General features: G+C 53.7%; 1 protein-coding gene across 1 annotated transcript in view; it reads right to left on the minus strand.

Annotated features, from left to right (window-relative positions):
- Positions 1-17,700, minus strand: part of LOC118785879 (protoheme IX farnesyltransferase, mitochondrial) — a 47,054-nt gene that overhangs the window by 8,700 nt on the left and 20,654 nt on the right. The window contains exon 5 of the mRNA XM_036540828.1: positions 59-129. Coding sequence (XP_036396721.1) covers positions 59-129 — 71 coding nt within the window. The remainder of the gene's footprint in view (positions 1-58; positions 130-17,700) is intronic.

Consider the following 17,700-nt stretch of genomic DNA (forward strand, 5'->3'; position numbering starts at 1 on the left):
CCATGGTTAAAGGCGAGATTTTTTTTTTACTTTGCAGTGAGAGGTAGGGAGGGCATACCTGATCTGTCCCCTCACAAGCGGCCTGTTCTTGGTTCGGTTCATATTGGAGTCGAATGGCACCTCAAAGTACTGCGGAGACAAGAGGAGACAAAGGGGTTAGAGGGAGATTCACCTGATGGGAGGGGAGAGAGAGAAAGAGAGAGAGAGATCAGAGACAAACAGGCAGGGCTTTTTTTTCTACAGGCTGAGAGACCATGTGCTTTAGAGAGAAGACCTTTCACATCTGTACTGCAACCAGTAATACCATTAACCCCCACCCCCACCCCACTCACAGAGACACCACACATGCTCACTTACTCACACACACCCGCACACACACACACACACACACACACACACACACACACACACACACACACAATCGGGCTGCGCAAACGTAAACAGGGCCTGCACAGCCTCACAGAGGATCTGCAAGTGCATCTGCAGACCTCGGAACGCACATCAAAGAAAGTTCCGGAACTCTGCATCTGCCTGTACGGCACAGACCGCCGGGCGCCGGGACTCTCAGCCCTGACCGTGCTGGGTGTGCGACAGTAGGTAGACGGGGCTCTGGGCCGCAGTGATGCGCGGGGAGCCGAGTCACAGGGCCCTCTCCTGAGCCATCCTGCGCTGGACACCGCACCACAGTGTGTCCAATCCATCAGCACCACAGTGTGTCCAATCCATCCAGCCGGACAACCGGCCACGCATGAGGAAAATTATTACCCCCCCCCCAAAAAAATACGACTTTGCTCTCCATTTTACTTTGCTCTGGGGACTCTGCTTCGACATGGACCCCCCCCGGTCCCATTGCCGTCCCCCCATCTCCCCCCCCCCCCCCCCCCCGGGGGACTCCAAATGTGAGACTAAAACGCAAACACATGGGAGGGCGAAATGCCGAAGCACAGGAACCAGTCGCTCCGTCTGTGCGCGTTTGTGCCTTGCCCTCTAATGAAGAAAACAGACAGACCACTCGACCCTGAGAGTATCGGGATCCATTACTCATGAAATATGGTGCACATAAAAGAACTAATAAACAGATAATCCACTTTTCCTCCCCCCTCCCAACTCCCCCCCCCCCCCCCCGACTCCTTAATTTACTGCATATTTGACATCGGAAAGCCTCCATGTTTAAAAACGTTCCTGCGGTCGGTAATGCGTTTCATGGACTACATTTATATTTTGTTAGGTACCTTGGAGAGCAGTCCCAGGCAGGACAGCCGATCTGCGCAGTGTGTGTGAGCGCATCTTCGCGTTAGCTGTGACCGCGCGTCTGTCTGCCAGGTCCGCCAGCGCGTCTTCCCCGAGGAAAAGCCATCCTCTGCTCCGCATCTCTCCCAAACGCCCGGCCACTTAGTGCCTGCGTTCCTCACTCCAGCGACCGAATCAAACTCGTAACGTTTTCAGCATTTCACAAGAAGTAACGGGGGGGGGGGGCGGCGGTAATGAATTCCATACCGGAATTCCATACCTCTCCTCAGCTGAGCTGCTCCTCAGTGTCAAAATGGCTGAAATTGATGTTTTTTCATTACGTCTTGGCGGTTTTGGCGTTCAGGTGATCGCGGGGCCTGTGCATGTCAGAGGGGTGACCCCGACATTAATGAAGCAGTGGGGGGGGGGGGGGGGGGGGGGGGGGTGGAACGCGCTCCCCAGATGTGCTCCATGAGGTTTCCACGGCTAAGCGTGTATACGGCTTTGGCTTTGCTCCCTTCCTGCTGGCGGGGGCTGGCCGCAGCTGCGGCCCGGGCAGAGGGGGCCCGGGCCAGAGAGAGGTGTTAATTCTGTTTCCGGGGTCAAGGAAGGTGTTGCGAAGTTATAGGCTCGCGGGCCCCCGACGTTTGGGCCGAGTTACAGCGCGGTTCGGCTCAGGAGGAGGGCCGGCTCGGCATTGGTTCATGAGACCGGACTCCCTAGACGGCTCTCCTGAGACTGTTGGGTTTCTCGCTTCTCCCTTGTGGCTCTAGAAATGTCACCCGCCATATCACCAGGACCGACACATAGAACTTACACAAAAACGCCGGACGCAAAACTGGTGTGGGTTTGCAAGCAATCAATATTCCCCCCCCCCCCCCCCCCCCCCCCCCCCCCTACGCCGTTGGACTTGGCAGCTCATCCTGACTCAAGCCGGATCTTGTACACATCAAACTTGCATCGTTTCATTTCGCCCTTTTAACATTTGCTGGCTCACCCCTGCCCCCCCCCCCGCGCCCCTTTCAAATTCTGTTGGGAAGTATTAAACCATCTGTTTCCCATCTCCCGGCCAGTCAAACCCCTTTTTCCTCCTCTGACTGAACCATGTGCTGCTACCACGGCTTGGAGCAATCACCCTCTTTCAAATGGAATGAGATGCAGGGAAATTGCCCTGTGTCTGTTAAATGGGGTGGAGGGTCCAATCATGTCCTTCAAATTCATGCTAATGTACTAGCCACCTCACACCGCATCATTTCCTGTTAGTAGAAGGGCTCACTTCCTGTCAGCGAGCACACTTGCTTATCATCCAGACCAAGAGCTGGGCTGAGATTAAGCAACTCAAAATGTTCTTTCTCACTGAGGAGCTGAAAGTGTCCTCAATACCTCAGCTCTAACTGAAGGCATAGATCATTCAGACTTATCTCGAGACTTTTATGACCGTCTGCCTGAACTGAATGTGTACGATTGTGAAATACGCACACAGAATTTACATCTCCTGACTGAACAAATCTAAATTTGACTAAACAAACGGATAACAAGAGAACACTTTGCAACATAGTAAGTGGCATAACTGGACTAGCATTAACATCATTTTCTGCAAAGTGTTTGGTGGAATCTTTATGGGGGGGGGGGGGTGGCAGTGGCTCTGTTGAAAAGTCCTGGCTTCAGAGGACAGCATAGGGGGTGCTGGCTCTGAGGACAGCAAATGGGGGGGGGGGGTTGGCTCAGTACGCGGCCCTGGGAAGCCCTGCTTTCGATTACACCCCACTGCGGGGACAATTACTGTCCAGATGAGGCGAGCGGAAAGCAGAGCGAGGAGACCAAAGCAGAGGAAAGGGGCAGAGCCGCGGGACCCTCCGGGTATCAAAGGCCGTACGTGATCTTCCAACCGCCAGCGCTCGATTGATACCAGGCCAAGCACCAGACTGCCGCCTCGCGAGAAATATCCGCCCTGTGCACGTACGCCAGACTCGCCACTGCTGTAGGGTTCAACGCTTCCATCTTCCCTTTTCAGGTAGAAAACCGTAGGAAGCTTTTGCAGCTTGTACCTGGTTGTTGAAAAGTCTGATTATCATAGCGCTTATTCTGTACTCAGTCTGCCACTGGTTGTTATGCGGCAGTGTAGCATAGCGGTAAGAAGCAGGGCTTGTAACCGAAATGTTGCTGGTTTGATTCCCTGCTGTGGCACTGCTGCTGCACCCTTGGGCAGGGCACTTAACCCAGAATTGCCTCAGTGAATATCCAGCTATATATATAAAAAAACTGTAAGCTACGTAAGTCGCGGTTCTGCCAAATGAGAGTATTATAATGTAATGCATTACAGCACTGTGTGATGGACTGACACACATTCACATGCGGGCTGCCCTCCCCTGGGTGCAGTGCCGTCGATACGGCCCTATATGCGCTTGTGCAGCTTTGCTTTGTAAGTCGCTCTGGGCGAGAGTGAAAGCATTTGCCAAATGACTAAATGTACATGTTCATGAACATTATTCTTCCAAATCGTTTTAAGCAGCACATGCCACTTCATATGGTACATGCCAAGACAGCGGTGCATGCTGGCGGGGGACCTGGTTAAACCTCCGACGGTCGACCTTTTATGGGGACATAGACCCTGCCGCCGCGGGAGATGACAGAACCTGTGTTTTGTCACGGTGCAATCAAACGCCCCTCACAGCTGCCAAGTTTTTGGGGGTGGCTCAGGCAGACTGCGCACAGAGGCGGGGGAATAGAACGCCACCTTCAGACTGGCGGCCCTGTCCCGGCGGGTGTGCAGTACATGCTGCAGCGTACGCAGTATCACTCTCGCGGTGTAACCCAGCCCTGACCTTACTGTCACTGGTATCCATCACCGGCGCAAACGCCGAGCCCACACAGGTCACCGCTCTAGGGGTGTCCCCGGGGGTGACGGGGGCGTCTCCTGTCACTCAGGGTGTGGTTCAGGCGCCGTGACGCGGTGTCACCGCCGGGTCGAGCGTGACTCCTCGCGCGGGTCACGGCGTAATCGGACGCCGGCCTCGGTCGCCGGGCTCTCCGAGCTGCCAGCTGCCAACCCCTGAATAGCTGCGCTCTGTTTGAACAGTAACCCCACACCTGCCGTTCTACCCACTGTGCTCCCAAGGGCTAAACACGGCGACCGGCGCGCTAACAAAGCCAGGTTTGAAAGACGACCGGCCGACCGGCTCTGTAATCCTCTGTCACCTCCGTTACCGGCGCACACCTATGCGTTTGCTCAAGGTTAGGCTCACACACACCGCAGGGGAAAGCAGGGCCGCGGTGTGCTGGCGTTTCTCGCTTGGTCACTTCGTCACCTCCCCCTCTCCGACGGCCGGATCCTCCCACACTGAGCAAACGCGGGTGCACGTTCAGAACGCCTAATCGTAACAGCCGAAAAGGTTAGGGCTCTCACAGGGCACCTTCTAACTGCACGCTCCTGGCCAAACCGTGCCTGACACCTGAAACGTTCCACGTTGTGTCACAACCTTTTGGGGCAGACATTACCCCCTGGATGTGGTCTACAGCTCTCTGGACATCAGACTCTGGCAAATCCCACTTATGTGAACAATGCTGGCTTGGGGAACCAGCTGGCCAGAATACAGTGCTCCCCGCTACTTATTAAAGTACAACCAGACAGGAGCGATTTTAACACGCTGAATGACTCTCAGTGATCCACACTGAGTGTTCTGGCACAAAATGGCTGGCCTGCATCATTACCATTAATGTCTTTTTATTAATGTCTTTTTTTAATGTCTCTTCATATGCCCCTCCCCCCAAAACACATGTCAGCATGTCATGAAAGACAGCAGATAAACTAAGAGTCATTATAACATTACATTATTGTCATTTAACAGACGCTATTATCCAGAGCGACATACATAGGTTTTATCCATTTATACAGCTGGATATTTACTGAGGCAATGAGGTGGGTTAAGGACCTTGCCCAAGCGTACAACAGCAGTGCCCCAAACCAAACTTTTCGGTTACAAGCCCTGCCCCTCACAACTACGCCATAATCCTGCTATTGAAGATGCAATGCAAGGAAGATGGCAGGGGGGGAGTCAGTGTTGGTACAGGTGAGGTGCTGTCCTCACTCTGGCAGCTCCGGCCCATACCCCACCACACACACACACACGCACATGTGCGCGCGCGCACACACACACACACACACACACACACACACACACACACACACACGTCTGAGGACTTTTATGTAGGTTTTATGGCTATATAACTCCATAAAGGTTCTCCATTTCATATGGGGTAGATAGATAGGGATAGATAAATAGTGTTTTTTCTTGTTAATCATCTGTAAACACTGCACCGTCGCATCCTTCGGGGAGGTGTCGGGGGCCGTGGCGGCATTCCGTGGGGCCCCCGGCTGCGCCCGTCTCCCTCGCTTCCCACCGGCTGCAGCGAGGGCAGCGTTTATCTGACACCGCTTAAAGGAAGGGGGGGGGGGTAAAACGGAGACAGCTGTGCCGGAATGCAGCGTCTGTGGGGCGCGCAGACGGCTTCCTTCTGCACGGGACGGGGGCCGCTCAGACGCAGTGATGAATTCGCTGTCGGGCCCGGCCTGGCCCGGCCCGGTGCGATCTGGGAGGGCAGGCGTCCCTCCTCCCGGGGCTGGCTGCGCAGAGGCGTAGGGACGGTTTAGGAAGACGCTTAATCCCCCCCCCCTCCCCCCCGCTCTGGGCTGAGCGCCCCCTTCATCGGCTCCTCTCGGAACACCTCTCGGCTGAGTCACGCTCCTTCCTGCTGCAGGAAGAGGGCTCCGGGCTGGGAGGTGTGAATGGGGCTGCTGCCCCCCCACACCTCACCCACGCGTGGACTCCTTCCGGCCCCTGACAGAGAGCCGTGTGATGTGATGGTCATCGCCACTCTCAGCCTGCTGAAGCCTCTCTGACCCTGTGAGCGCTTAGCAGTGACACTAGGCTGACCTTGGTCCGGTGGATCACAGGAGTGTGTGCTAAACAGATGGTGTGTGGGTGCTGTTCTCCTTTTTGCACTGGGGGAACTGTGTGTGTTGGGTTTAGTGTTCTCTCCGTGTTGTGAGAGATCTGGTTCTCTGGGCCTGTGCTTTCTCTGGCTCTGTGCTCCCCTGTCTGTGTTCTCTCTGTACTGTGAGAGCTCTGCGCTTTCTCTCTGAGAGAGCTGTGCTTCTCTGGCTCTGCGCTTTCTCTCTGACAGAGCTGTGCTTCTCTGGCTCTGCGCTTTCTCTCTGAGAGGTGTGCTTCTCTGGCTCTGCGCTTTCTCTCTGGGAGAGCTGTGCTTCTCTGGCTCTGCGCTTTCTCTCTGAGAGAGCTGTGCTTGTCTGGCTCCGTGCTTTCTCTCTGGGAGAGCTGTGCTTCTCTGGCTCTGCGCTTTCTCTCTGAGAGAGCTGTGCTTGTCTGGCTCTGTGCATCCTCTCCGGGAGAGCCGTGCGCGCGGTACTCTGTGTCTCCCCCTGACTCTGCGTTCTCTCTCTGCACTGACGGCTGTGCTTTCCCGGCTCTGTGCTTTCTTGGCTCTCCGGGAGAGCCGTGCGCACGGGGCTCTGTGTCCCCCCGACTCTGCGTTCTCTCTCTGCACTGTGACGGCTGTGCTCTCCCGGCTCTGTGCTTTCTTGGCTCTGCGTTCCCTCCCCGGGAGAGCCGTGCGTGCGGGGCTCCGCGCTCCCTCCTCTGTCCCAGTTCGAGGACGGAGCCCTGGGCCGCTTGGCGCCGTGTCAGCTGGCACGTCCCGGCCCGTGATTAATGGGCCCGGCGCTGGAGAGCGAGGCACTAAACTGTCCTCATGTTAATCAGCCAATTAATACCGCGCGGCTCTGCTTTATTTCCGTCCTGGCGTTAATCAGAGAATTAATACCGCGCAGATACGCTTTATTTCTGTCCTGGCGTTAATCAGAGAATTAATACCGCGCGGATCTGCTTTGTATCCGCGGGCCCCGCAGCTGCGAGGGCCGGCTCTGCCCAGCGGCCGTGCCTTTCTTCTCCTCAGCTCAACGTCGCTACTGCGCGGCCGTTTCGCCGCCACCGCTAGCATGAGGTGAAAACGTCTGAAGCCCTCAACGGCCGCCGAAGATGGATGGCGGCTGTCTCCGCCGTCCGGGGTTCGAGCAGCCGGCTCAGATGTGACGACTGCCTCAAGGATGAGCGCGGTTTAGAGGAAGGGGGATCTAGTTCCTGGGGTTTCTTTTCGGATTACTCATTTCATCGGTTCTGCCCTGCGGCTCTGAGCTGCCCCCCGCCCCACCCAGACATGCTGAGTCTGCACAACATCGCCTCCTGCTGGCAGGGAGGGCTCAGGTTACTCTGCAACACCCACACCCTGTTTCTGAGGGGCAGAACACACACCAGACCAGTGGTACAGACGTCAGGAGGCCGTGAGGGATCTCTGGCAAACTTGCCAGCTCTTGAAGTCTCACACACACTCCCACACACCTACCCACTCTGACAGTCTTAAGGAAAATTTCACTCAACATCCACTGCAGCTCAGCTGCAGCTTGTATACCGTTCTTTAAAATTATTACTCATTTTCCTTCATTCTAGTAGTATAACCGGTTATGCCCCAAATTCTGGCTTATGTAATTTAAACGTGTGTCGTTACTGAGCAACTTGGCAGATGCCTTTACAAAGAACAAAAATGAATCACTCTTTCTCAAGACATGCTGGATCAGAAAACAGCTCAGCTCGCTGGAAAACTAAACACCCCGGATTAAGTGATAACATTATTTCAGTCCACCGTAAACAAACCACGGGGTCTAATAGGACAAATTCCTTTCCCAGAGCGCGGCTCCACCGCACTCCCTTCTCTAAGGCCGGGGCCGGTTAACATTTTAATTAATGGTGACATTCCAGACGGGGTCAGCGCAATCGTTAACGTGGTAAACCGGAGGGATTTAAACAGTCTCTGCTCTGCAAGGTCTGCTAGAATGGAGTCCCCCTGATCGGTGCGTGCGTGTGTGTGTGTGTGTGTGTGTGTGTGTGTGTGTGTGTGTGTGTGTGTGTGTGTGAGAGCGCTCGTGAGTGTTTATAAATGCTTTCCGTGTGTACGGGGGAAGGACAGAGAGAAAGGGAGTGTGTTTACACTACATCCCCACTACCACAGCTGGATCTGCCAGAGGGTTTACCCGCAGGGTTCATCCCAGTTCTCCAGAGAGAAAGTCCTGATAAGGAGGTCCCTGGACCTCCCTGAGGGGGGGGGTTAAACTCCAGTGGGAGAATGGGGTGGGGGGTGGAGGGTGGTTGGGGGGATATAGAGCGACACCCCACGAAAGGGCCTCCGAGTTCCATCAGCACGCCCACCCATCCGAAACGTGACAGGATCCATCGACGCCCCTCGAAAGTTTGTGCTGTCCTGTCGACTTGTCCAGCCCACCAGCCCAACTCGTTTGGCCGACACACTTTGTCATCGAGGCTTTTAAACATGGATGGCTGGGTTTTGAGAGAAGTACGATTTAAAAGACGGAGCCACCCACCCCCACTGAGCGAAAACTTGGAGAGCTGACCTCGGTGCAGCCAACCACGTTCTCGAGCCCACCTTGTCCTCTTTCACGAGTGCTTCGTTATTGACCAATCTCTCCAAGAACAAACGACCTCTGCTCACGCTCATTTAACACCAGCTTGCGTTTATGACTTTGTTTGAGCTGTTTGTTCTCGTTCGGGGACGTTTCTCTCGCTCTCTCTCTCTCTCTCTCTCTCTCATGGAGCCCGGGTCAGGTAGACAGGCTGTCAACCGTTAATCCTTCGATGAGAAATGGAGGGGTGAGCACAAAGACACCTCCGACTCCCGACGCTCTGAAAGAACTCCGCTTTCCTTATCAGGGTTTCGTGTCAACAGGCTTCACCGTGTGCGCGACCGAAGCCGACCGTGGGGTTTCAGCGCCCGGGGGGCGGGTGTTTGCACAGGGCCTTTTCGTTTGAAGGCACTCTGAGAGACGGGGGCGTTGAAGGAGCCTCTTTATTCGACTCGACCCCTCTTGAGTGATCCGTCGGGGGGGGGGGGGGGGGGGGGGGGCGGGGGCGGGTGCGCTTCCCCTCTCTGGCTTGCGCGGGGGCAGGAGCACAAGTTGCCCTCCAAGCACTGCCTGTGACGGAGCGGGCTGATCTTGACATTTTCCTGGTTTGAATCGGGAAGGGGAGCCGGTCCGAGGGACCAACATGCTGGGACACAGGTGACTCATGGCCATCCACTCAACGGGAGCTGCGGTGAGCTCCATGTAAAGGCCTGCTCCCCAAACAATAAGCATGAGGAGAGGTCTGCATTCCTCAATCAGAGCCTCCTTTCACAGGCCTCCCTGCGCCCGCAGGCTCTGGGATCCAGGCCGCTGATAAGGCGTGGCGCTCACGGCGCTAACCTCGAGTGGAATACCTCCGAGCAGCTGCCGCCGCAGGTGGGACACGGAGCCCACAGGTACGTGCCGGGTCTAACACCTTTAACGCCGCAGAGCTAACCTCACACTTCCCTCCTCAGATCCTAATAACCCCTTCTATCGCAGCTGGAATGTGCCGCTCAGCCCAGATAAGCCCTGGCTGAGGTTAATGCTGTAATGTAATGAGAATAAAGACAAACCTTTACTTGCATGGCCCTGCTCATGTGTGTGTGTGTGTGTGTGTGTGTGTGTGTGTGTGTGAGAGAGAGCATCTCTCATTTAGCAGATGCTCTTATCCAGAGACACTTACATGTGTTTTAATTTTTATATGTTATCTATATATACAGCTGGATATTAACTGAGATAATTATGGTTTAGGAAACCTTGCCAAAAGGTACAACAACAGCAGCCATAGCAAGGAATTGAACCTGCAACCTCTCAGTTACAAGCCTGGGGCCTTAACAGTACGCCACATTTCTGTAATTTAAATCCACTGGAAATATGGCAAAAGCAGGGAAATCCATCCTGAATATGGCCATATTCAGAGAATACATTCACAGGCATGTTGAATCCCCCTCCCTCACACAAACCCAGTGCTGTTCATAACACATTCGCAGTACGGCAGACTTTCGACAGATGAAAGTGAATCACTCTCTCTCTCTCACACACACACACACACACACACACACACACACTTGACACTGAAAGAAGACGGCAGACACTTTAAAGCACACATGATGTGCAGATGGAGGAGCATTTCTGCTGGGAAGAGGAGGGGCTGGGCTGAGCTCTTTGGACCTGGTCTCCTCTCAACCATCACTTGGGCTGGACTTACATAAAAAACGCTGACCCACCCCAACATCAGTAATTACAAACCCCATCCTAATTGCGGTCATTCCGATACATTTCAAGGGCCTGCAGAATTTCCGTGAAAAACATAACCCATAATTAGCGATGACTTTTTCATGTTTTGACTGGGGGAGGGTAAGGATGCATTCTGGATTGCGGCCAGGCCTTTGTATGAAAAACTGTATTAAAAAAAAACACATTTTCACACAGAACTATGTGGACTATTAATTACGTGTGACGGGTCTGGATTATTCTGTTTGTCTTCACCTTCCGACGGCTCCCCTTTTGCCACTCTTTTTTTTCCCAGGAAAGCAGGACAAAGCAGGGCTGTGCAAATGTAGTCACACTACAAGTCCCAGAGTGCACCAGGAAGCAAACGTCAAATAGAGGCTAGGAGCATCTCCCTATGACCAGCCCATAGACACCCAAATGAGTTGCAGGGCGGCAAGAGCGGTGCGACGAAGGGAACTCTGATTCACCCCTACCATGACAGGGTGAAGCCAGTTCACCCTGTGGTGTCTCTATGGACGCCCAGTCATAGTCGGCACACTACACTGCCGGGCCGGGACCTGGGGGGAACCACAGGGATCTCAAACCACAGACGTCTGTCTGTTTTCAAGACTAATGCCCTGACTGCCTGAGCCACTCAGAAGCCTCCTTCCCGTCGCCCCCCGTGTGAACTCCCCGCCAGCTCTGCTCCTCGGCCCGGGAGTTCAGCGGGGGAGTTGTCAACAGTTTGTCACTTTGTCAGAGCAAATGTTTCCTGTCAGGGCGCGTGGGACGGTTCCGGAAACACGCCCCGGACGATGACACGACGGCTGCAAATATCCGCGGAGAGGAAACTCGCACCGTTCTCCGCCGCCAGCGGCGTGGAACTCTGGCTGGGGCGCAACCCTCCCCGATCTCAGGGTTTAGGGTCAAGGGTCGCGGTCCCAGCTGGGGCCTCTGACCGCCGTAACTCTGAGGAGGGTTTAGCCTGTCAAGCACAAACCCCGACTGTATCGCTTGTACAACAGGAGGAGTAAACGCTCATTTGCACTGGTTAAAGGCGCCAATTAATGAATGGGTCTGCTTGTCAGAGCCGGCCTCTGTACCTGTGACTCACAGCACCCACATGGATGCCATTTTTCCATTTCATTAGCGGTGCACTCTATAAGCCAAGTGACAGACTTAGAGTCAAGAGGCCACTGTCCCTGTACGTCTCCCTCTCTGTGAGGTTTAATTATGACGGGGATCTCTCTGATGGAAGCCCTACAAAGGTGCAGGCAATCCCTACCTAAGCGCTCCATTCTTCTTCAGAGAGGGACAGACAGGCTGTATCCCCGCCCCTATAACAGGTCAGGACCTACACTCCCCGACACCTGTTGATGCTATCACACAGGCTGCTCAGGTGTTCCACCTGTGTGTGTGTGTGTGCGTGCGTGTGTGTGTGTGTCTGTGTGGGCTCTCTTTTGTTCTGCAACCTACCCCCCTCGCCAGCATGCTGCCAATAAGATGACTCCAGACGACCCCCCCCCAACAGATAATCTGCACCGCGCTGGCGCGCCGTCCGAGCGGCGGGGACGAGGCGCGCAGGTGGGCCGATAAAACGGAGGAGGACGACAGAGAGAGAGCGCCCGTCATTCGCTTCCCCCATTACATAACGCTCCCCCTTTCAGCGGATTCCAGAAAGGGATCGCGGGGCGAATCGCAACGTTCCGTTTACCTGTCGCTTTTGTAAATCTCGCCGCCACAATGCCATGAAGGCCGCAGATCCGCTCCGATTGGACCGCGGCGGCGCTTTGAAGCTCTTCAGGGCCTCTGTTTTCTTTTCCCCCTCCTCTTTCTTCTCATCTTAGATGACTGCCTTGATATTTCAGAAGAGAAGCAAAGCGTTGAGCCGTGAGCGGCGATCCCAGAGAAAACAGCTCTCAGGAATCGAGGTCTGAGAATCTCCCTTTCCTTCTGAAGTTACACGTCTACTGTCTGCATGTCTACATGTCTACTGGAAGTCTCGCTGAAAGAGGGGGGGGGGGGAGAAAAAATGCAGCTGAAGTACTGGAGTTCGGGGTGGGGGATGGGGGGGGGTGTGAACTCCAAAGAGTTCGCAAATGTGTTTCTTCCCCCCGATGAGAGAAATTTAAGTGCTCACTTGTTACTACACATGTATGTTAAAGGAAGAGAGCACGAGTTCACCGCACTGACCGTGGTCCCCCCCCCCCACAGCGCAGGGCCCACCAGAGCCGACCTGTCGATCAGTGTGACCGTTCCCAGGTTTGCGCCGAGGACAGCGTCCTGTCACGCCCGCCCCGGCTTTCCCAGGCATCTGTTTTGTGTACTACGCCGCGCCGGGCTCTCTCTCTCTCCCCCTAAACGTTCCCAGGGCCCGCGCTATCTGCCCTGCCTGTTCCCTCATAAATCCCAGAGGGCTGCCATCCGTCTGGCCGTGTTAAATCACGTACGGCACACGTGCGCACAGACACAACCAGGAACCTGCACGCAAAAAAAAAACATCAAAATCAAAATGAGGGGTCCTAATTGCCATCGGAATTCGGTTTTACGAGCATTTAAAAATGGCTTCATTATGCTTGAAGCTCTAAGCATACAGCGAAGCATATAGCTCTAACAGCTTCTCTCCTACAAAACCCGACGCGACGCGACCGAGGGCTCTGCAGACAAAGCGAGCGTCGGCTGCACCCGGTGTCAGCCACCCAGGAATTTACAGCGGCGAGAAAACGCTGCGTCTGTATCTGCTTCCTGGCAAATCCCAGAAAGATACCCAAAATTACAGCTTTTAATAGAACGGAGCCGGAACAATTCTATCATATATCACTGCCTAATCCTCCGAAATTGAGTAAACAGCTTTGTAGCGAGCGGTCTCCCGGGGGTCCTGGAAGCTACTTCTTCCCCTTTCACATGGGTTAGGAGGAGACGAGGGCGAGACAGCAGGAGCCAACGGCCAGCACGCAGACAGTGTAAACAACCGCGTTTTTACATCTCGGAGATAAGAGGTTGGCGGCCCGCGGGGCGATAGCCTAGCGCAGCACCCCCGCTGTTCCAGGTCTGGTATTCGTCTTGAACCCTTTACCTCCACGATGTGCCGGAGACCCCCATCCCCCGGGTGGCATAAATTTGTCTGAATAATGACACACTCTCCATGTGTCAGTTGAGGGAGGGGTCCTTTTATTCCCCCCCCCATCCCCGCAAACATTCCGGAAGGTCAGGAAGTGCACGCCGCCGTCCCCCCCTAATTCTATGTGATGGTCAAAATGGTTAAACGGACACGCATGAATAATCTCAGAAACTCCCTTCCCCCATTCTTAAATGCCTTCCTGTTTTCGCAGAGAGCATGCCGGCACACCTGGACCAGACTGTTTTTTTTTTTTTTTAATAATTCTTGGAGCAGCACATACGCACCAGCCCTCAGATGGTGCCCAGCTCCTCGGTCTGCATGTGCCCCAAGCACGTTCAGTATCGGATGTCAGGGTAGCAGAGTGGTGTAGTGGTAGGGCGCAGGGCTCGTAATCGAAGGGTTGCTGGTTTGATTCTCTGCTGGGGCACAGCTGCTGTACCTTTAGGCAAGTACCCAGAATTGCTTCAGTAATTATCCAGCTGTATAAATGGATAACGTGTAAAGTCGTACCCAGTAAGTCACAGGGCCTGACAGGCCACTGAGCCTGCGTAGGGTCTATGATCTTGCACGCAAAAGCATGTACGCAAATACAAACACACATACACACACATTCTCCAGAAGAAACAATGGGCTTCTTCTCAGGGTAGACAGGCTGTCAGCAGATCGTGTGTGAGACGCGATCTCAACCCCCTCAGTGAGCTCAGGCCGTGTCCGGACATGAAGAGAGGTGGGGAAGCTATTGAGTGGCGCACGCGAGGTGGGGGAACCCATTCAGCAGAGCACGCGAGGGGGGAGCAGTCACTGAAAGGTGTGTGTGTGGTGGTGAAGACGGGATGTCAATCTTCCCTAGCAAAGACGGACAAGTCCTGTCCCTGCTCCACCAAACCCCCCCCCCCACTCCCACCCACCTGAGGTCACATTCTGCTACAGGTTACCTCCGACCCACCGGCCTGTCACCGTAGCAGTGATGATCAGCAATCACAGTGTGATGGAGCCCGACACGGTGTCAGAACGCAACAGGGCTGAGGACAAAGCGAGGCCGCCTCCCCTCCCAGAATACCTCCAGACCACCTGCACTGTGGCTCAATCACAGACCGTGCCCGGCAGAGCAGCCAGTATGCACCGCACCCCGGTGGCCCAAGTACAGGATCCAAATTATCGCATTCACCTGCAAATGAATATGTACACCTGGCGGTTCACTGCCACAGTGAACAACTGTCTCGTAAGTCAATTCACAGACACCTTTAGGTATGGGCATATATAAACTATATTAAAATGATTTGGTGGTCTTGATTGATGCTACACAGTATATGTTACATTACATCGTAATTTAGCAGACGCTTGTATCGAGAACAACTTACTTCAGTTACAATTTTACCCATTTGTACAGCTGGATATTTATTGAGGCAATTCTAGTTTAAGTACCTTGCCCAGGGCTAAAACAGAGGTGCCCCAGCAGGGAACTGAACCAGCAAACTTTCAGTTACGAGTCCTGCTCCTTACTACAACGCCACACCGCAGCCCCACAGTATAACCGAGAGAACCAACGGTATGCGCAACATGTTCAGGAGATAGCAGCTACACTTCCTCGGGTCCGCACTCGAAGCCTTTCAATCAGGATAAGACCTGCGTAAATATTTACAGAAACCTCCGCGGGCCTGCGGGCCAAAGCCCCGCAGCACATCCATCTCGTGCCGGTTTCAGAAAACAGCCGGTGGCCTTGTTGGTTGGCGGAGAGTCATCCATTAAGGCTCCTTATCCCTCGCTGTCTCCCTCGCTGATTCATTACGGCGGATTCCTGCGGAGCCGCAACGAGTTCAGAGACACCTGACAAAGTCAAGGACTCCTCTGTCTGTCTCTCTACATCTCCTTCCCTCTCTCTCTCTCTCTCTCTCTCTCTCCCTCTTTCTCTCTCCCTGTGAGTAAGTTCGCGCTTGTTTGTGCGTGTCTTTTTGTGCTTGTGCGGAAGCTGAGGACACGGCGATCCCGTCGTGTGAGACGTGTCGTGTCATCTCAGGTCGCCGTGCGCGCGGTGCGGCGGGCGGCGTGTGCTCCGGGCGTGTCGTCCGTGTCGCCGCCCACGATCAAAGGGGTAATTTCGGGATTACGGCGACCTCAGCCTTCCTTTTCGCGGTGAGGAGAGAGGCCTCGGGGGAAACCGGAGATGCGCGACTTAATTCCCCCAACGTTTAGCGCCGCTAACGCTTTGAAACGGACACTTCTGTGAACTCATCACAGGGCTGTACAGGAAGAGAGCCAGAGCTGGAGACAGCAAAAAGGAATGAGGGCTGACAGCTCATCTGAGAAACAATTCCCAACAAAATCAGACTGTGTCTGAAGGTATAAAGCAAATGCACCCATATCTCAACGAGTGTCATGGCAAAACACTAACACACTGACATACATCTAACTGGTAAAACCTGTTGGACAAATAACATTTACTGGTAAAAAACAGAACACAGTTCAGATGTGCCTGAACTGGAAATAGTTTTGTGACATTGTGAGCATAAAGGGCTGGAGCCAGGCTGGCTCATTATACCCTCTTTCCACTGTAGAGCTGGAGCCAGTCTGGCTTTTTATACCCCTTTCCACTGTAGAGCTGGAACCAGGCTGGCTCATAATACCCCTTTAGGGCGAGGTCGAAAGTAAATAGGCCAGTCTCTCTGTTTAATGTAAAGACTGCATGGCTCCCAGGCACCATGGTGTAATCACGCACATTTCTTCTAAGACAGATTTCGTATATTATTAATCCTGCTGTTTGGAGGAGAGAACTCACAGCCCTTTCCAAATTACTAACCCTCGGTTCAGCCAATTCGTTTTTTTTTCCCCTTGCATAAATACGCAGGTGTACGGGGGAGGGCCTGATGTCATTAATCGCCAAGATTTCCCCCGCATTGTTGATTTGAAGGCAATTATGTATTTATCTGAGAAATGTAGTTAATTAAGACTTAGGTATTGCGCAACAGCGCAGGTCATCTGGGTATCGTCAACGAGGACTTCGACAGCGTGAGCCTGCAGTGGTCATTCTGACCTTTGAAGTTACGGGGATGTGAGCCCAAGCCAAAAGCATTTACTCACACAGGTACAACCAACAGAGAGATCAGTAACAATAATAATTTTGACAGACAGCCAAAGCCTCACAGGCATTATCATTTTTTTTAAAAAAAAGGTTTATTGCCACAAATTATCAGGGGAGAACGTTTTAAAGAAAGTGGCCCACTTTTGGGCTCATTCAGACACGGATGCCTTTTCAACAGCAGAGAGGCTGCGCACCAAAAGAAACGTCCTCAGCGCCCGTCTTTTCATTGGAAAAATGAATGTAATGCCCTGGAAAAGGTAGGATCCAAAAATGTAGCTTAAGACAGCAGGCCCAAAAAAAACCCGATCCAAACCGTTGCTTAGAATAAAGAGCCTTATCCATGACGGCACGCAGCGCTCCCCCCCCCCCCCCCGCCCCCCCGGGTCTCGCATTTATTTTGGAACGCGTCTGCAGCGCCGGATTTTTTAAGCAACGGTCTGCAGGCGCCTTCCCGCATGCGAACAAGAAACCAACCCCACAACGCACTCACGTTTGGAATCCAATCGGTCTCGTCCACACTCTACAGGAGCACCTCTGGTGCGTCCCACTTCAGAGTGCCACCGAGGTCCTCCCTCCCTTCGCTGACGGAATCACTCCCTTCCCTACAGTCTAAAAGTAGCTCTACACGCAGAGGACACTCGGAGTGCAGATGTGCGGTAAATTGCTGGCTTTGCAGTCGAGATGAAACGCAGACGCCGTCACGGCTATAAGAGGGATGAGTGCGGGTTTGTCACTGAAGCAGCCGGAAAACAGGGGGCTCTCCTCCAAGGTGGACCCAAGCAGCACTCCGATACCTTTACAAACTGGCTGTCTACTTGGGAGGGCGAGTGGCGAGTCAGGAAGCCTCAGAAGTTACAAATGCATAATGCTGCAAAACTGTGAATTATATTTGCTGAGCAGCCACTCTTACCCAGTGCGACTTACATACCATAGAATTTTTTCATCTTATCCAAAACAGATGGATAGTCACTGAGGCAATCTGGGGTTAAGAGCTTTGCTCAAGGGAAAAAGCAGCAGCGGCCTACCAGCAAATCGCACCAGAAGGCTTTCGGTTAGGAGTCCTGTTCCTTCCCAGCACACAAC

This window comes from Megalops cyprinoides, chromosome 1 (genome assembly GCF_013368585.1).
Source record: "Megalops cyprinoides isolate fMegCyp1 chromosome 1, fMegCyp1.pri, whole genome shotgun sequence".
In the NCBI taxonomy this organism is placed as follows: domain Eukaryota; kingdom Metazoa; phylum Chordata; class Actinopteri; order Elopiformes; family Megalopidae; genus Megalops; species Megalops cyprinoides.